This window comes from Ipomoea triloba, chromosome 3 (genome assembly GCF_003576645.1).
Source record: "Ipomoea triloba cultivar NCNSP0323 chromosome 3, ASM357664v1".
Taxonomy (NCBI): Eukaryota; Viridiplantae; Streptophyta; class Magnoliopsida; order Solanales; family Convolvulaceae; genus Ipomoea; species Ipomoea triloba.
The window spans coordinates 6,172,691-6,189,186 of record NC_044918.1 but is presented as its reverse complement, the minus strand read 5'-3'; the positions used below and the strand labels follow the sequence as shown (position 1 = coordinate 6,189,186).

The following is a 16,496-nucleotide window of genomic DNA, read 5'->3' as shown; positions in this document are numbered from 1 at the left end:
ATTTTAAAAAAAAAAAAAAAAAAAAAAAAAAAAAAAAAAAAGTCAATAACACTTAAACACATAGAGAAGAGGAACAGGTAATGATTGAAAAGCTTCCCTAAAATCCAAAAAGAAAAAAGAGTGGGCCCACACAGACAGCATTGAATTTACATCACTATGAAGTTTCCTGGAAATTAGAATTCAGTACTTCTTCATGATGTCAAAGTCACAATACATCACTTTTCATACATTGTTCTTGCTAGGAAGCTTCATTAAACTGACTAAACTATCACCCTCGTGGAAATTGACTGCTTCATTGCATCATGATGCATTTTATACTTGATTGATTCTTGATGGGAGTGGTCTTTGGTTCTCTGCATAAAACCAAATCTTCAAAGGAAGTCTCCCTCCACACACTACAAAGCTATACTAACAAGGACACTACTTTTAAAATATATTCCCTAGGAAAAGAGGCTAAAGAAAGTGAGGAGCTTGAGAAGGATCCCAGTGAAAAAAAGGCATTTAGAGATGCCTTTTCTCATTTATTTCTTAGAGGCTAATTCATTTTCCCCTGAATTACTGTATAATGTATTACTCACGGAATACAAAAAACTAAAGCTGGTGCATACAAAATATTTACATTTGTTTTTCAGAAAAATCAATTAATCAGAGCCGACAAGAGCTTGAGAGAGGCCCATAAATTCTTGAAGTAATAATTCATGTACTGCTTTCTCTTTGCACAAAAATTAGTACTATCAAGCCATGTATATTACTCAATTCAACTTCTATTGCTTCTTCAATATGTTTGACGTATTATCAATAGGAAGCTTCATTAAACTGACTAAATTATCACCCTCATGGAAAATGACTGCTTCATTGCGTCATGATGCATTTTAGACTGATTCTTGATGGGAATGGTCTCCGCACATGCCCAATTCTTCAAAGGAAGTTTCCCTCCACACAGGACAAAGCTATACTAACAAAGACACTACTTTCAACCATCCTTAATTCTAGATAGACAAAGGCCAAAGCATTCAAATATAAAATAGAGACGCAGCTTCCTAATCCACTGAAGCATCACTATGCATATTACCAATGCAGGGCCGATGGGAAAAAAAGCACTGCAAGATTGAATTCCCTAATAAAGAGACAGAGATAGCACTTTCCCAAAACACACATTCCGGTACGAGGCTAGAAGGTGAGTAGGATTACCGAATCAATGGCAACTGAGAATCGACCTTTTCCTTCTCCAACCATTTCTGCAGACAAAAACAACACAGAATCATAAATTAGAGCACCCAACTACAGGCTATGTCCATCTTTATACTCAGGCTCTATGCCTGTACATATGACAAAATTTAACAACTCATACCTTTCCCTCGTTCAACAATTGATGCCAATAACTTGTTCGAGTCCTTCACATGGGTGAATAAGGTAGCATTAACCGAAGTGTTTTGGGAAGTATTATTAATAGTTCCACGCTCCATGAGCCGGCTTTTCCACCCAAGAGGATCCGTATAACAATCCAAAACACTAAGCCTGATAAAATTTAATCAGGTAAAGATGCCAACTTTTTCACGTATTCTAAGCAAAAATACTGTAACATTCATATAACTGGCAATCAAACCATTTATTCGAGGAACCGCCGTCACTCCCTCTACATTTTAGCAATTCAGCATAGAACGACGGCGGCCGAGATAAAGCGACCAATAAAATTCCTCTGCGAAAAACATTAAATTATATAATTAAAAAAGATATTAAGCAAAGAGTTAAAGACTCATCTTTTCTTTAAATTTTTAAGTTTTGAAGTTATGTTTGAGATTGTTGGAGAATTGAACTGACCGAGACTGCGATTTAGCGGCCGAAATGTTGGAAAAAAGCTGGGAGAGAATGTGATTGAAAACGAGTGGTCCGAGAGGTGACTCAATGGAGTCCTTCAGAGTGAGAGCAGGCGCGTGCTCACCTTCTAATGCTCCGTCTCTGAGATTTCTGCATATTAATTCCGCCATTAGTGGCTGCCTACGAGTAGTCGGAGCAAACAGACAGCCGGCTGGGTCTGTACGGGGAGAGAGAGCTCTCAGACTCTCACAGTCTTTACGACACTGTTTGTGGAGTTGTAAGCCCTAGTTGGACTGGTCTTCAGACTTCAATTTTATTTTCTTTTCTTTTCTTTTTTGGGGAAAGGTCTTCAAATTTTTTATTTTTTTTTTGGAACCAGGTCTTCAAATATTAGGAACTTTGTTTTTTGTTTTTGTTTATGCTTTTTTTTTTTTTTTTTTTTTTTTTTTTTTTTTTTTTTTTTTTTTTTTTTTTTTTTTTTTTTTTGTATTTCTAGATATTTAGGGATGTTTGATTTACATAATCTTGAATTGTCAGAATGTAAGATTACATGTGTTTTGTTTGAATTGTGAAATATAATATTATCTTGGTTGGTTAATGGTTATATTTTAGGTTATATGGATCAATTTACTATAGTGTCATCAATATATATGTGTATGTATTTATTTATTTATATACATGAATGTATATCAGTGCTTAAATATTAAAATATATATATATATATATATATATATATATATATATATTTATTTATTTATATTGTTTATTATGAATTTTAGTTTAAGTTTTGGAGAATAACATCGGTAACCCTTTTAGAGCCAAGGTTGAAAAACACGCTAGGCACCCGATTTATATTTTTAAATTTTTTTTAGTCGAAACCGTCATCTCCCACTGTTTAGTGCCATTAATTTTGTTTTTTAATTGTCTTCCCTCTCCCAATAAAGCATTCAGTTTCCAATAAACTAATAAAGCATTCAGTCCAAAACATTTAGTCCCAAAGAACAAGATATAGGTTCTTCACTTCTTCAAGTCTCAACTCGTAGAGAACCAAATCAACAGAAAACTTGCGAGTTACAACTGGGACTAGCAGAGGAGGAGGCGACCGGCGAATGCAAAGGCGGACATGGGCGTGGCTTCTACTTCTGCATTTAGATTATTTCGCGAAAAGAAAATAAAATAAAAAAGCAAGGGGGCTGAGAAGGGGCGGCCGGCTAGGCAGTCTAGGCGCTACCTAGGTCGCAGAGGAGGCCGATTCTGGCCTTCTTCGACGTGACCGGGCGTCGCCTAGTACCTAAGCGCCGATTTACAGATTAATCGGCACCTAGATGCGATTTTTGCAACATTGTTTAAAGCCGAAAACAACCCAAGAAAATGCACTTGACAGCTTTAGGGGTCAATTTTGAACGCCCATGAATCATGTCATGAACAAAACAATAGCATCAACTGAATGATACACAATAGAATATGGGATATCATTGTTTAGTACTGAGGATGGCATGCGATTGATCAAGTAGCACGCAATAAGGATAGCATCAACCCAAAAATAATGAGAAACATGAGAGTGTACTAACATAGTGCAAGCAATTTCAACCAAATGTCGATTTTTATGTTCAACCACCCAATTTTATTGAGGTGTTTAAACACACGACCGTTGGTGTAACATACCCCGAGAGGTCATATAGGACTGAAATAGATAAGAGAGATATTCATTAGCATTGTCACTATGCAAAACACGATTGTGTTTGCCGAATTGAGTTTGTATTTCAACATAAAAAAAATTGAAAAATCTGGAATAACCCAGAAAGGTCTTTCATAATGAAAACCCAAGTACACCTAGAATAATCATAAGTAGAAGTGACAAAGTAATGAAACCCCAAAGTAAAATTGACACGATATGGACCTCATACATCAGTGTGAACTAAATCAAAGAGAGACACAACCCGATTATTGATTCTCCGTGAAAATGACTTACGTGATTACTTTCCAATGTGACATGACTCACACTATAATGACTCTAAAGACAAACTTGGAACCATCCGTCGAAGTTTGGAGAGACTAGGATGGGCCAAACAACTATAGAGAAGTGGTCGTAGCATAAAACCACATACAAATACCCGGAGTATTCCGGGGTTATCGAACCACAGGGAAGTGGGGTATCAAGCACTAGTTACTAATTATATTCGCAAGAAGCTATTCCTACGTTAACAATGGATGATTATCTATGAATATGCAAACAAGATAATTAAAACAAGGCAAACGGGTTTTTGTATTCAAAGAGGTAAAAGCGGGATTTTTGGGAGTTGAAGTGTTTAATCACCTAGTGCCAATCTAAAGTGAAATAATTATTTGGGTTAAACAAGTGTGGAGAATTGCCATCTAAAAGGGAAAGGTTACTCTCGTAACTCAAACCCAAAATACGGTAATTGGAATACTCACTCTCGTGAGCTACTCACAATATAAAATCGGGACTAAGCAATAAATGGAATACCCACTCTCATGGGCTATTCACAATTGGAATACTCACTCTCGTGAGCTATTCACATAAATCCCTTAACCAAATTGTCCTCTCTCGAGGTGCAATAGTCAAGTGCAATTGCGGGTGCTCTTTGATTCATAGACAAATCTAGCAAAGGTACAAGCAATCATATGCATCTAATTACAAGTATCAACAACATAAATCACAATTGCAACAAAAGCAATAAACCCAAATAGATATTTCATTAAAACAAATTAAGAACTAGGCACATAGGTTCATAAACACTTTTATACCAAAAAATCCCAAAAGAGAGTTTTAGCCTAACATGGCTAAAATAGATCCAACAAATATTCAATAAAGTTCAAAATAGAAAAGAGAAAGGAAGATATTCTCCCAAATGATGCCTCTAAGCTCTTTTCTTTGATCTCCTTTCCAAAAGTTGTGATGATTCCTTCTTTGGCTTTTGGAGATGATGAAGCTTCTATTCTTTGTTCTTTTTCCTCTTTTTCTGACAAGGACCAGCAGCCAACTCAAGGGTTTGGAGAGAAATGAAGCATTATATAGTGGGATCCAAATCAGGGACAAAATGGGAATTTCTGTGCTGAATCCGCTGTCCAGATTCTGGGACTTTCGCCGCGGCGAGAATGTTACTGCCCAAAAATTGGGACTCTCGCCATGGCGAGAATGATTCTCGCCGCGGCGAGAGTCCGGTGAACAGTACTCTCGCTATGGCGAGAATGGGTTCGCCGCGGCGAGAATCCGCGGTGAATAGTACTCTGAACTGATTTTTGGCTCTCCAACATTTTTGGTTCCTTTGCATTGGCTTTTTGCTCCAAAATGGTTATAATGCACCACTAAACACATCAAAGACACTCAAACCAAGCATTATACCACTTTAAATAAAATAACAAGGAAATAAACATTGGAGACAACATTTTAACACACAAATAACTATAAAACATACATAAAAACACAATTAAAATAGGTACAAATGAGAGTGTATCAAGAAGCATATGAGAGTCTGTGGATGCATTTGCAGCATGATCGCCACCACGTAGGTAATAATACATTAATAGACTATTAACCTAAAGGGCTCAATTCCTACAAGGGTATAGGTTTCAACAATAATAATTATATATTATTTTAGTCTATAAATACAATATACATGTATTATCAAAGTGACTAAAATTCTACTAAATTAAATACATGTTATTCCACCCACTGGAATAAAAAAAAAAAAATCCTCCCCAGGGCAGGAAAGGAAGTTCTTTTGAACAGTGTTGCACAACCCCTTCCTACTTATACCATGAGCATTTTTTTCTCCTAATTACTCTCTGTGAGCGCATTGAACAAATGATGAATAAATTTTGGTGGTAGTCTTGTGATAATAGAGGTGGTGGTATAAGATGGATGGCATGGAGTAGGATGTGTAGCCCAAAGTCGAAGGAGACCTTAATTTTAAGGTTTTAAATCGTTTCAATGTGGCTTTACTGGCTAAGCAAGGGTAGAGGTTGCTAACCAACCCATCCTCTCTAGTTGCCTGCCTCTTCAAGGCAAGGTATTACCCTCAAGGCGATTTTCTAGATGTGAAGATTGGCGCTGACCCGAGTTATTGTTGGCGTTCCATATTAGCCAGGCAGGAGGTTTTGCGGTTGGGTTGCTATCGAAGAATAGGTAACAGGCGAAATACATGTGTTTGGAAGTAGCCTTGGCTTATTGATGAGGGTAATCCGTTCATTCAATCTCCCATGCTTAACCATGACCAATCTATGAAGGTGAGTGTTCTTTTAAATCCTATATCGTAAAACTGGAATGTGGATCTGTTGAATGTTTTGTTCCTGCCGCGTGATGTTGACCTAATTCTCAAAATCTCTGTCGCAAGCCAATATGATGATAAATGGTGTTGGCAGGGTGACATTAGGGGATTGGATTCTGCAAAGCATAGTTATCATCTCATCTCCGTGTGCAAGGTCAGACGGATATTGATTCCTTGGGTTTTCTCTAGAAATTGAAGATCCCTCCTTCAGTATACAATTTCTTATGGAGTTTTATCCATCTTGTCCTCCATACTTTGATTGCTCTCCATTCTCGTAGTGTAGAAATGGATGTTATGTTGACCTCATTCTCAAAATCTCTATCGCAAGCCAATATGATGATAAATGGTGTTGGCAGGGTGACATTAGGGGATTGTATTCTGTAAAGCATGACTATCAGCTCCTCTCCGTGTGCAAGGTCAGACAGATATTGAGTCTTGGGGTTTTCTCTAGAAATTGAAGATCCCTCCTTCAGTATACAATTCCTTATGACATTGTATCCATCATGTCCTCCATACTTTGACTGCTCTCCATTCTCGTAGCGTAGAAGTGGATGTTATGTGTCCCCTTTGTCATCAGCAGCTGGAAACACTAAAGCATTTGATGCGGGGCTGTGTTTGAGTTATCCTTCTTTGGCAAGCGATGATGAATGACCCCCTCCCTACTGATGAGGATGATTTTGTTGATTGGTTGTTTAATAGATTAGCTCATGGTTATGAGATGAATAAATTATGCACTGTCGCCCTATGTTGGTGTATTTGGCGAGTGAGAAACAAGGTTGTATCGAATAATAAAGAGTGAAACTCTATGAATGTTATGCATGAGGTACAACATTATATGGAGGCCTAGCGGCATATGGTGGCGCCTGCTCCTACCATTGACGATCCTCTACAATCTCCATAGTCTATGGTTAAAGCCTCATCTGATGTGGTTAAAGTCTTTGTTGAATGATGCTCATTTGGCGAAAGTTTAAATGATGCTCATTTGGCTGAAGTTGTGGGTGTTAAAGAAGTTCTTTCGTGGGTTAAGGAAAGAGGCTATGCTAAGGTCATGATTCGTTCAAATTGATTGACAGTTTGTTATTTGCTTAATGGTTCTGGGTCTAATCTGTCTTATGCAGGCTATGTCATTAGTGCCTGTAAGGAGTTCCGACGAGCAGTGTCCTTTAAGTTCATCCCTATATCAGTGAATAAGTATATTCATGCTTTTGCTAGAGCGGCTCGTTGGCAAACTGGTCCGTCTAGTTGGTTTTCTTCTATTCCTTATTGTATTGAACGTTTGATTTAATAAAGTTCGCTCTTTCCGTTGGTTTTAAAAAAAAAAAAACATTTTATTCTCGAATCTCGACTCACTCCGAGTATTTAAGGATCATACTTTTTTTTTCCAGTACTATCGTATTTGTTCAATATACTTTCTTTATTAGTTGTAACATAAATAGTCCTTACTGAATCATAAAGAGTCAATATCGCTTTCATTGACGCTTAAACCCGCCCTAGGAGTACAATCGAGTGCCACTAGACCAGAATGTCTTTACACATACAAATCCTACAATCATACTTCCTTCATGTTACATTTATATATTATTTGCAGCATCAACCGTTGGTAAGGAAGCAAAACTGCAACACATGTAGTGTGGTGGGTTGAGTGTCACGTGACAACCATTTTGACCATCATCATTGCCAATCCCTAGATTTGATCTCCCTCGTGTTATTAACCCATGAAGCAATAAATTACTAGCTTTAAAAATATACACCGATAAAATTTCATTTATATGTAATAGATAACAAATTATATATGATAAATAAATTGTACTAGGAAGGTTATTGTACTCTTTTGAAGTTATATCACATGTGTAATCTCCACCTTTAATAAATTATAGCTATACAAAAATTGAAATAAATTTCTAAACTTTCAAAATGGATTAATTAAATAGAAGAATTTGAGTGCTTTAAATATAAAATTAGAATTATATAATTTGTTAATATGACATGAAATATATACTATATATAAAAGTAATAGATTGATTATTAACACTTGTTAATTTCGCATAAACATCTTAACTTGTTTAACTTATTAAATTGATTGAATCTAACATATTTGCACAAAAACTGTTGCATATATGTTAATAATCTAATTAATATTAATTGTTAAAATAAACTATAGATCCTATGTTGTTTTCTTAATATTTATAGATGATGCATGTGGTGTATATTAATTGAATCATGAGGTCATTGAGGTGTATTTGACTACTAGTTTTTCTCAAGCGCGATGCGCAAAAAATAGGTATCCAATATTAGTATTTTATATTAAAATTTTAAATTTATTTAAATTTTAATATAGTAAATAATAATAATAATAATAATGTAAAATATTTTTATAAATTAGATATTTATATTTTAAAAAATAACTAACATTTAACTCTAATATTTAATGTGTATATATTATTATTATTATTGAAGAAGATAAGAAAATATATGGTGGATGCATGTGCATAGTAACAATAGTGGAAAAGATAACGGAAGTTATAACGATAGGGGTATATTTGTCCAAAATATTATGTAGTACAACTTTTATAACATAATGTACAAAAAAAACTTAACCGAAAAAATGGACATAAATGAGGGGTATAACCTTCATTCACATACATTTATTATGTTTTTAGATTTGTTAAATATAATTACAATTTTAAGATTTATGCCATTTCGGTAACATAGTTAGCTTATCAGTTAATTTTGACTTATTTGACAACTATTAGGTGTTTGACTTGGTTAAACATGAGTCTTTGATTAATTAGCTTTTTGTAACAACGTATTGCTCCAAAATGTTAAAATTTAAAAAATTACTCAAAGCAGTTTTTTCGATCAGCTTTTTGAAAAAATCATTTTGCATACTATCAACTAAGAATTAATTTACCACACTTTTTTTACAATCAGCTAATATTATCAACTAGTCAAACTCACTAACCAAATCAGCTAATAACTATCAGGTAACCGCTATTTATCAAACATCCCCTCGGCCATAAATTTAAAAAATGTGAGTTCAACCATATTAATGAGCTAATGAGTTTAAACATATTATCATAAAGTTATTAACTAAATATTTCAATCCATTTATTTTTGATTTATGAAAAAAAACCGCTATCCAAATATATGCAGGGAGAAAGTATTTATTTGTGATCTTACCAAAAAAACATTTACGACTCTTTACAAGTTAATATATGATATATATCCGGGGTTTGATCTTGTAATAACCAATTTGAAATAGCAACATTAGTATATCATATTAACCCAATGAAATAGCTCAAGTGACAAGTGAACTCTCTTTGTAAGGAAGAATTTCGGGAGAATACATACAGGTTCGATTTTCACAAGTAACGATTCCTCATGGGTGAGCTCTCAACAGGGTCGGTCCAAACATTTTATAGGCCCAAGGCGAGATTAAAAAAAGGGTCCTATATGGAAAAATTAAAATTAAAATTTAATAATACTAAAAAAATTATAATATCAAATAATTAACATGAAATAAGATTAGAAAATTTTCAACAATAAAATGAAACTGCAAAAAATGGAAATGCTTTTAACACAAGAATGTGTCATATCATTAACAGTAAAATTAAGACTATGACAAGCACATGACATGTATAAATCTCGATTTGTGAGAATAGTACGTATATACCGATTTTTTTATTTCTCCATATTCATTTCACCTATATATGGTAATGAAAATTTCGAGGTTTTATGAGTGTTTAATATTCATGTTAAAAAAATTGAAGTTAATTCGCACTATTTTAAATCCCCGAGGTGTCCTAAGCATGCCATTCTAACAGGAGGCACCTTTAAGTCCGTACTAATTCGCACTATTTGTATTCATATGTAATGCGATATGTATCATTTTAAAAGTTAACCATCAAATGCCATATGTAACTATTCATTTGCACTTATATTTCTATAGTCATGAAAAAAAAAATGGAAGTTAATTCACTTGGTTTATAAATCTTGTAAAATATTTCATGATTCTTAAATATTCTAAGAATTTTGTTGTTTTCATAAAATCTTTACTGCTCATAAGATCGTCTTGAAATTTAGATAAATTTGAACTAACAATTTAAAAAATATATTTTCATAGCTACTCTTTTTGTGATTCTATTAATTGCTCTACTTGTTTTTTTTTCACTTATAAATAAATGTTTTTAGGTAGAATTATCCAAATAAACATTACATTACTCATTAGAGGATTATAAATTTATAGCTGTAGGTGTCATGTGTTGCTTGTGTGTAAAATTGCAAAGGGAATTTTTCAAACAAATTAAACAATAATGTAAAATACTATAATTGGGCCCCTTCAAACATGGACCTTGGACGATCGCTTGCCCGCCCTTGCTTGCTCAGGACCGACCCTGGCTCTCGGAGCTAGCGGCAATTAGTTAAGTGTATCACATTACACAGAAATTGTCAAATTATTTGTGATCTATAATTATCCTTAATTATTAATCCTACAATATTATGAGGCTTATATTGATTTTAGTCAAAGTAATCCGGTCAAACAATAAACAAAATCGAAAGGGCCCATAGCTATATTGTTGATCAAACAAAGTTGCAAACTGCGATGGAGTGAACTGACGACAACGCCACCGACTGCGATCATTAATCGCCGTGGCGTCATTCCGCCGTCGCCATCCCTGCCTCCTTCATCCGCCGACGAAAACGTCAATTTCAATTTCTCTCTCCTTCGGGATTGTCCGCTTTTGGAAACCGCTATTTCACAGAGAATTCAATTTGTCGTTTTAGTTATAATTGGGTTATATATTTGTAATTTTTGCGCGTCTGGATTCACAGTATACTCTGTTTCCAGACAGGAGGCGAGTCCATGGAGGTTGATGGGGTTCCGGCGGCGGGGACGGGAGGGGCGCTGTTGAGGCTCAGGTGTGCGGTTAGGAATTACGATTGGGGCCGCATTGGGCGGGAATCCGGTGTGGCGCGGCTATACTCCCGCAACACTGGCGACGAGATTCAGGAAGGGAAGCCCTACGCGGAGTTCTGGATGGGGACGCACGAGTCCGGGCCGTCGTATGTCGTGGTGGGAGGAGCACCGCCGGGGAGAATAGCCGAGAATGGATTGTCCAATGGTGTGGCGAAACAGAAATTCGTAGTCACTCTCAAGGATTGGATTCGGCGGAACCCTAGTGTTCTCGGTGATAAGGTTCTTAACAAGTGGGGCCCCGATCTTCCATTCCTTTTTAAGGTCCTCTCTTTTCATTTTCACTTTATTCATTATATTAATATTAATCTGCACTGCTTTATGAATTCTCTCGAAATTTGAAATGTACTATGCTATCTTGTACACAATCTATAGCCCCGGAACCAACTGAGCAACCTATGCGATCTGCATATAAAATGCATTGCTTATTACCTAAACTGGGTGTTAAAAGGAGCATTTGAATCTCTTTTAGGCATCTCTTGTTCCAAGTTACTGAATTCTTTTATGTATATTATTGACCCGAAGCTTGATTATCAATTTGCTTATGTCGTATAGTTGGGGATGTTCTACTGCGTTTTAGGTACTCTCAGTTGCAAAAGCGTTGTCGATTCAGGCTCACCCTGACAAGGATTTGGCTGCTTGCCTGCACAAGGAGCAACCTCTAGTATATAAAGACAGTAATCACAAGCCTGAGATGACTCTGGCACTTACTGACTTTGAGGCTCTATGTGGATTCGTCAGTTTTGGGGTAACTTTCCAGATAATGATTCTTGTCATCTTCTCCCCAGCTCCCTTTGAAACTCACACTCATTTACTTTGAATAGAAGTGATTTTTAAGTCAAATTAGTGAATGAACTTAGTTTTGTACATGAATGTAAATTCCAACTTCAGGAATTTTTGAGCCTGTTTTTGAAAGAAACTTGACTTTCTATCAATGAGCTAAAGATTTTTTATTTTTTATTTTTGGTTTTCAAGGAACTGAAGGTTGTTTTACAAACAGTGCCCGAGATAGGAGAAGTGGTTGGCAATGCATATGTAGAGCAGTTGATAAACTTGAATGAACAGGATGGAGCTGAGAATGCAAAATTAACCCTGCGGTTGTTATTTACAAAGCTTATGTCATCTAGCAAGGATGTGATTTCGAAAGTTATATCCAAGCTGATAAGCCGGCTAAACAAAAAAAACGAGGTCACTCAGACTCTTCTATTGATCCTACTATGTTTGTTATATTTAATCCTCCATGCACAGGATAGCATTTGAGATACTTTTTTTGGGTGGGGGGATTACAAAACAGATCCTTTTTCTGCTGATCCCCCCACCCACCCTCTTTTACCTAAAAGCTGAATTCTCCATGGACTAGACTACTTTCTTTTTGTGCACTGTTTAACTTAGATAAGCACACCAAAACCCATATAAAGATTATTGGAATAGAGCTTGATATATTATCATCCACTGCCCTATTCATGTGATCATTTTTCCTTCATTTTTTTTATTCTTTGGGCTTGGTTTTCTCTTGCCCAGTTTCCCTACCCGTAGATCCTTTGACAATGTTGAACTTGGTTTTCTCTAAAATTCATTGATTGAGGAGTTAAAAATTATAGAAATTGGGGTTCCTGGGTTTACATTGTGAGAAGTACTCTTAAATTACCAACGACAGTGTCATGTTAATTATAGATTCAAGAATATTTGACCTTCAACAGATGTTTTTTATTTTTATTTTTTCATAAATACAGCAGAGGAATCTATGCGAGAAAGAACAGCTAGTATTGAGACTTGAAAAGCAGTATCCAGGTGATGTTGGTGTTCTAGCAGCTTTCCTGTTTAACTACGTGAAACTTAAGGCTGGTGAAGCACTGTATTTGGGGGCAAATGAACCCCATGCTTATCTTCTTGGTGAATGTATCGAATGCATGGCAACATCAGATAATGTGGTGCGTGCTGGACTTACTCCAAAGCACCTGGATGTTGAAACTCTTTGTTCCATGCTTACGTACAAACAGGTAATGATCACACACATGAAATAGACAGTGCAAGATGATTGATGCTTTTACCGGTAGCTTGAGATTCTGTGAGAAATGAGAAATTTCACCGGGCCTGTGGATCATGGAACCACAGGTTCAAAAACATGAGTTATATGTCGGCATTATTTTCACATTTAGACCTTTACCCCATGAACTGCTCAGGATTGAGGTTACTTATATATCATGACACTGCTTGGCCTTACATTTAGAAGGTTATATACATCACTCGTCAAAAGTCTTCTTTTTTCATTTCAATCCTGTTTTTTTTTTTTTTTTTTCAAATGATGCAGGGCTTTCCTGAAATACTTAAAGGGAATGCACTCAACCCATATACAACAAGATATCTCCCACCATTTGAAGAATTCGAGGTAGACCGATGTACCCTTCCTCCGGCAGCCAAGGTTGTTTTTCCTGCAGTTCCAGGCCCCTCCATTTTTGTTGTCATGGCAGGAGAGGGGACAATGACAACACCATCATCGAATGAAATTGTCGCAGAAGGCGATGTCCTATTTTCTCCAGCAAACACAAACATCGCAGTTGCAACTACATTGGGTTTAAGTTTATTTAGAGCGGGAGTAAACAGTAGGTTTTTTGCAGAAAAATCATAGAAGCCGTGAAAATTAGACACAGCTTCACATATGTTGATTGTGGCATTTTCTTGTAATATGTAGTACAAATTCCCCACCATTGTATTATGTATATTAAAAAGATCTGTTACATACCAATAAAATTTGAAAATGATCTGTTTATTGTGAAAATCATATTTTACCAAAATGTGAAGACACATAAGAAACAACCTTGAATTGTTTGAATTTTGTAAATTTGTGAAAGAAAAAGTGGTTCTGAAAACAGAAACACAATTCTTGAGTTCCCCATTTTCATATACATAGTTGGCAACAGAACTGTACTAGTTTCCTGGCAAAAGAATAGACAAGTTTCTTTCCAAGCAGATGCTTTGGTAGCAGAAGGTACAACATCTATGGAAGCCAATTTTCAGGTGTAAATAAAACCATTTGTTTCCAGTATGAAAGTACAACCAAACTTTTTTCCAAAGACTAATCACAAACAATCTTTCATAAATATTCTTGCTTCTGAAGAAAATGTTTGCCAATCAAACTAAGGTCAAAATTTCAGAAAGACTAGACAATAAAAGCAGACATGCTTCAACTTAAGACATGTATCAAACCCCTCTTAAGCTTCTGTAATTGGATATTCAAAGACAACATCTTTCCCTGAAAGCTTCCTGTAGACACCAGCATATGTCTCTAATTTGTATTCAGTGTCATTCCTGAACTTTGGATCCAAGAAAACCTGGCATGAAAGAAGAAAAAGTTTATGCATAGATGGAGGGGGATAAAGATTATGGTATTTTGCAAATGATACTGATCAAATAAATATGTTGAAGTATCAGCTACCTTCATTATTTTTGAACCATCAATCCGGTATCTGATGCGCTTTCCTACAATCTCAGCAGGGTACACCAGATCCTCAAGAATTGCCTCATGCACAGCTGTAAGTGTCCGAGAGCGAGGTCTCTGTACAGCAGAGCCCCTTTTTGGTGGACGTGATATCCTTCTCGTAGCAACAAGAACAACATCCTACATATAATCACACTGTCAAAACGGACAACGGGCATAAAAGAATAAATTCACTTATGGAACATAAACCAGATTATTCACAAGCTCATTAAAGCATTCACTTCACATTAAAATAAAAATCCACATCATCAGAAAGGACAACTAGAATGGCCAAAGAAGAATATACCTACTGATGTACATAATTCTTAACATGCAATACTCAGGAAAGCAAGCATATTGGATGTGTTTAAAATAAATAATATGTATAACACCTAGTGAGATCATTGAAACTTTACCTTCCCACTGAACTTTTTCTCAAGCTCTCTGACAAGCCTAAGGTAAATCTTACGGAAAGCTTTCCTTAATCTGTAAGGGACATGGATCACAACAGCTTTGCGGTTCCCAGAAATGTCAACCTGGCTGCAGGAATAAAATGACAATAAAGATCACAATGATAAATTCCAAAAGAAAAGAACTTGTATGAGATCAAGATGCTCCATACACAGCAGAGTTAATAAAGAGGTCCTTTAGATCACTCTTAAGCTCTTGGTTGGTATTTTCCAAGTCAAATAATGCCTGCAGATGAATTACCCATGAAAGCATAGCAAAATGAGATATTGTTTCCAAGAAATAACAGGCATAGAACTTAAAACTTCCATCAATAACCATCAGTGACCTGGGCAACAGTCTCCTCAAACTCAGATGGTTCAACATCCTTATCCTTGTGAATCTTCTGCAGTGCAGTGTACATTTTGAAACCTACTAGAAGCAATTGTTCAGTTATCATTAACAAGTTTTTTAAAAGACAATTTAACATAAGCAATTAACTATATTATTAACCAATATCAATCTTATACTAGACATCTACTAATACATTTTATGGTGTGCATCATTGTAATGATTTAATTGTTAATGAATGAACTTTTTGAACAAAATAGTTGAGCATATTAATCACAACTACAATACTTGACCAATGTGAAGGCTTAGTGAATACAAAGATTACCATCAAAATTCATAGCTATACGAGTAAGCAGAACAAAACGACAGTGTAGGTGAATAAAAGTCACAAAATTGATTTAAATGGGTTAATAAGAACTTCTGAAAGCCAACAAAGAAGATGATCCATTTTTCTACAGTTCTACAGTTCTAATTCTAATTCTAGGTGATATTCCCTAGAATTCTACAGTTCTACTTGCTCCCAACAAAGAAGATGATCCATTTTTCAATCTCAGGCACAGCAATATAAACCATATAAGATTCAATCAACGTCTGAAAGCCACTTCAACAATCTAATAGCATTCTAACTTCAAAGTGAAAATGGCATTGAGTTTTTGGCAAATTAACTAAGCGGAAATTTTTAAGTGAATAAAGATAATAAACATATGAGAATCTAATATTGGCATTAGATTAAAGCTCACCTTCTAGCGAACAGACAGCCGACCGGGCCTGTGCGTAGAGAGAGAGAGAGAGAGCTCTGAAGTCTCAACCCTACCTTCGGCTTCGGAGATGGCGGAGAGTGGAAGCAGGGGCGCTAATGAGAGTTTAAAAGGCAATACTCTTTGTGAAGTTGTAAGCCCTAATTGGACTGATTTTCAAACATGGGCTGCTCTTTGTCCTTTTGGGCCTTGCATAGTTGCATTACTCGGGGTATTTAATATGAAGACAAATTATTCTGTGGTTCCGAGTCCAAAATACACAATTTACATATTGAATGTTCGCAATTGAATTGTGAACATTCAGTATGTAAATAGACACAGGTCCACTTGGATCTATAGTATAACTATTGTAATATAAAGCACGGTATTTTGATAAA

General features: G+C 35.7%; 3 protein-coding genes across 5 annotated transcripts in view; 1 reads left to right on the top strand and 2 right to left on the bottom strand.

Moving 5' to 3' along the window:
* Positions 1–2,119, bottom strand: part of LOC116012023 (elongator complex protein 5) — a 4,633-nt gene extending 2,514 nt beyond the window's left edge. Inside the window, exons 1-4 of the mRNA XM_031251484.1 lie at positions 1,822–2,119; positions 1,607–1,699; positions 1,352–1,518; positions 1,192–1,238 (exon numbers count right to left, since the gene is read on the bottom strand). Coding sequence (XP_031107344.1) covers positions 1,192–1,238; positions 1,352–1,518; positions 1,607–1,699; positions 1,822–1,988 — 474 coding nt within the window. The 5' untranslated portion in view covers positions 1,989–2,119. The remainder of the gene's footprint in view (positions 1–1,191; positions 1,239–1,351; positions 1,519–1,606; positions 1,700–1,821) is intronic.
* An 8,538-nt stretch (positions 2,120–10,657) lies between these two features.
* Positions 10,658–13,864, top strand: LOC116012605 (mannose-6-phosphate isomerase 1). 2 transcript variants are annotated; one of them, XM_031252182.1, is made up of 6 exons: positions 10,658–10,813; positions 10,960–11,349; positions 11,666–11,833; positions 12,061–12,273; positions 12,819–13,085; positions 13,397–13,864. In XM_031252182.1, exons 2-6 carry the CDS (start codon positions 10,975–10,977, stop codon positions 13,712–13,714), a joined length of 1,341 nt encoding a protein of 446 aa, XP_031108042.1. In that variant the 5' UTR covers positions 10,658–10,813; positions 10,960–10,974; the 3' UTR covers positions 13,715–13,864. The 2 variants fall into 2 exon arrangements, with proteins under 2 accessions (XP_031108042.1, XP_031108041.1); XM_031252181.1 differs by having other exon boundaries at positions 10,669–11,349; positions 12,822–13,085.
* A 158-nt stretch (positions 13,865–14,022) lies between these two features.
* On the bottom strand, positions 14,023–16,236 carry LOC116012606 (40S ribosomal protein S7-like). Of its 2 annotated transcripts, none has more exons than XM_031252183.1 (6): positions 16,102–16,236; positions 15,360–15,442; positions 15,186–15,259; positions 14,980–15,103; positions 14,522–14,704; positions 14,023–14,417 (listed from the first exon to the last, which is right to left on the bottom strand). In XM_031252183.1, the coding sequence occupies exons 2-6, from the start codon at positions 15,432–15,434 to the stop codon at positions 14,298–14,300; spliced, it is 576 nt and encodes a 191-aa protein (XP_031108043.1). In that variant the 5' UTR covers positions 15,435–15,442; positions 16,102–16,236; the 3' UTR covers positions 14,023–14,297. The 2 variants fall into 2 exon arrangements, with proteins under 2 accessions (XP_031108043.1, XP_031108045.1); XM_031252185.1 differs by having other exon boundaries at positions 15,360–15,445; positions 16,102–16,190.
* Positions 16,237–16,496: the final 260 nt, after the last annotated feature.

Bases quoted from the DNA above. Each gene is read 5' to 3' on its own strand.
- LOC116012606 (XM_031252183.1), bottom strand. From the start codon at position 15,434: ATGTACACTGCACTGCAGAAGATTCACAAGGATAAGGATGTTGAACCA. The intron at 14,705-14,979 runs GTAAAGTTTCAA...GATTATATGTAG, and splicing joins AGAAAAAGTTCAGTGGGAAG to GATGTTGTTCTTGTTGCTAC. The intron at 14,418-14,521 runs GTAGCTGATACT...CTTTCATGCCAG, and splicing joins ATGGTTCAAAAATAATGAAG to GTTTTCTTGGATCCAAAGTT.
- LOC116012605 (XM_031252182.1), top strand. From the start codon at position 10,975: ATGGAGGTTGATGGGGTTCCGGCGGCGGGGACGGGAGGGGCGCTGTTG. The intron at 11,834-12,060 runs GTAACTTTCCAG...TTGGTTTTCAAG, and splicing joins GTGGATTCGTCAGTTTTGGG to GAACTGAAGGTTGTTTTACA. The intron at 13,086-13,396 runs GTAATGATCACA...CAAATGATGCAG, and splicing joins CCATGCTTACGTACAAACAG to GGCTTTCCTGAAATACTTAA.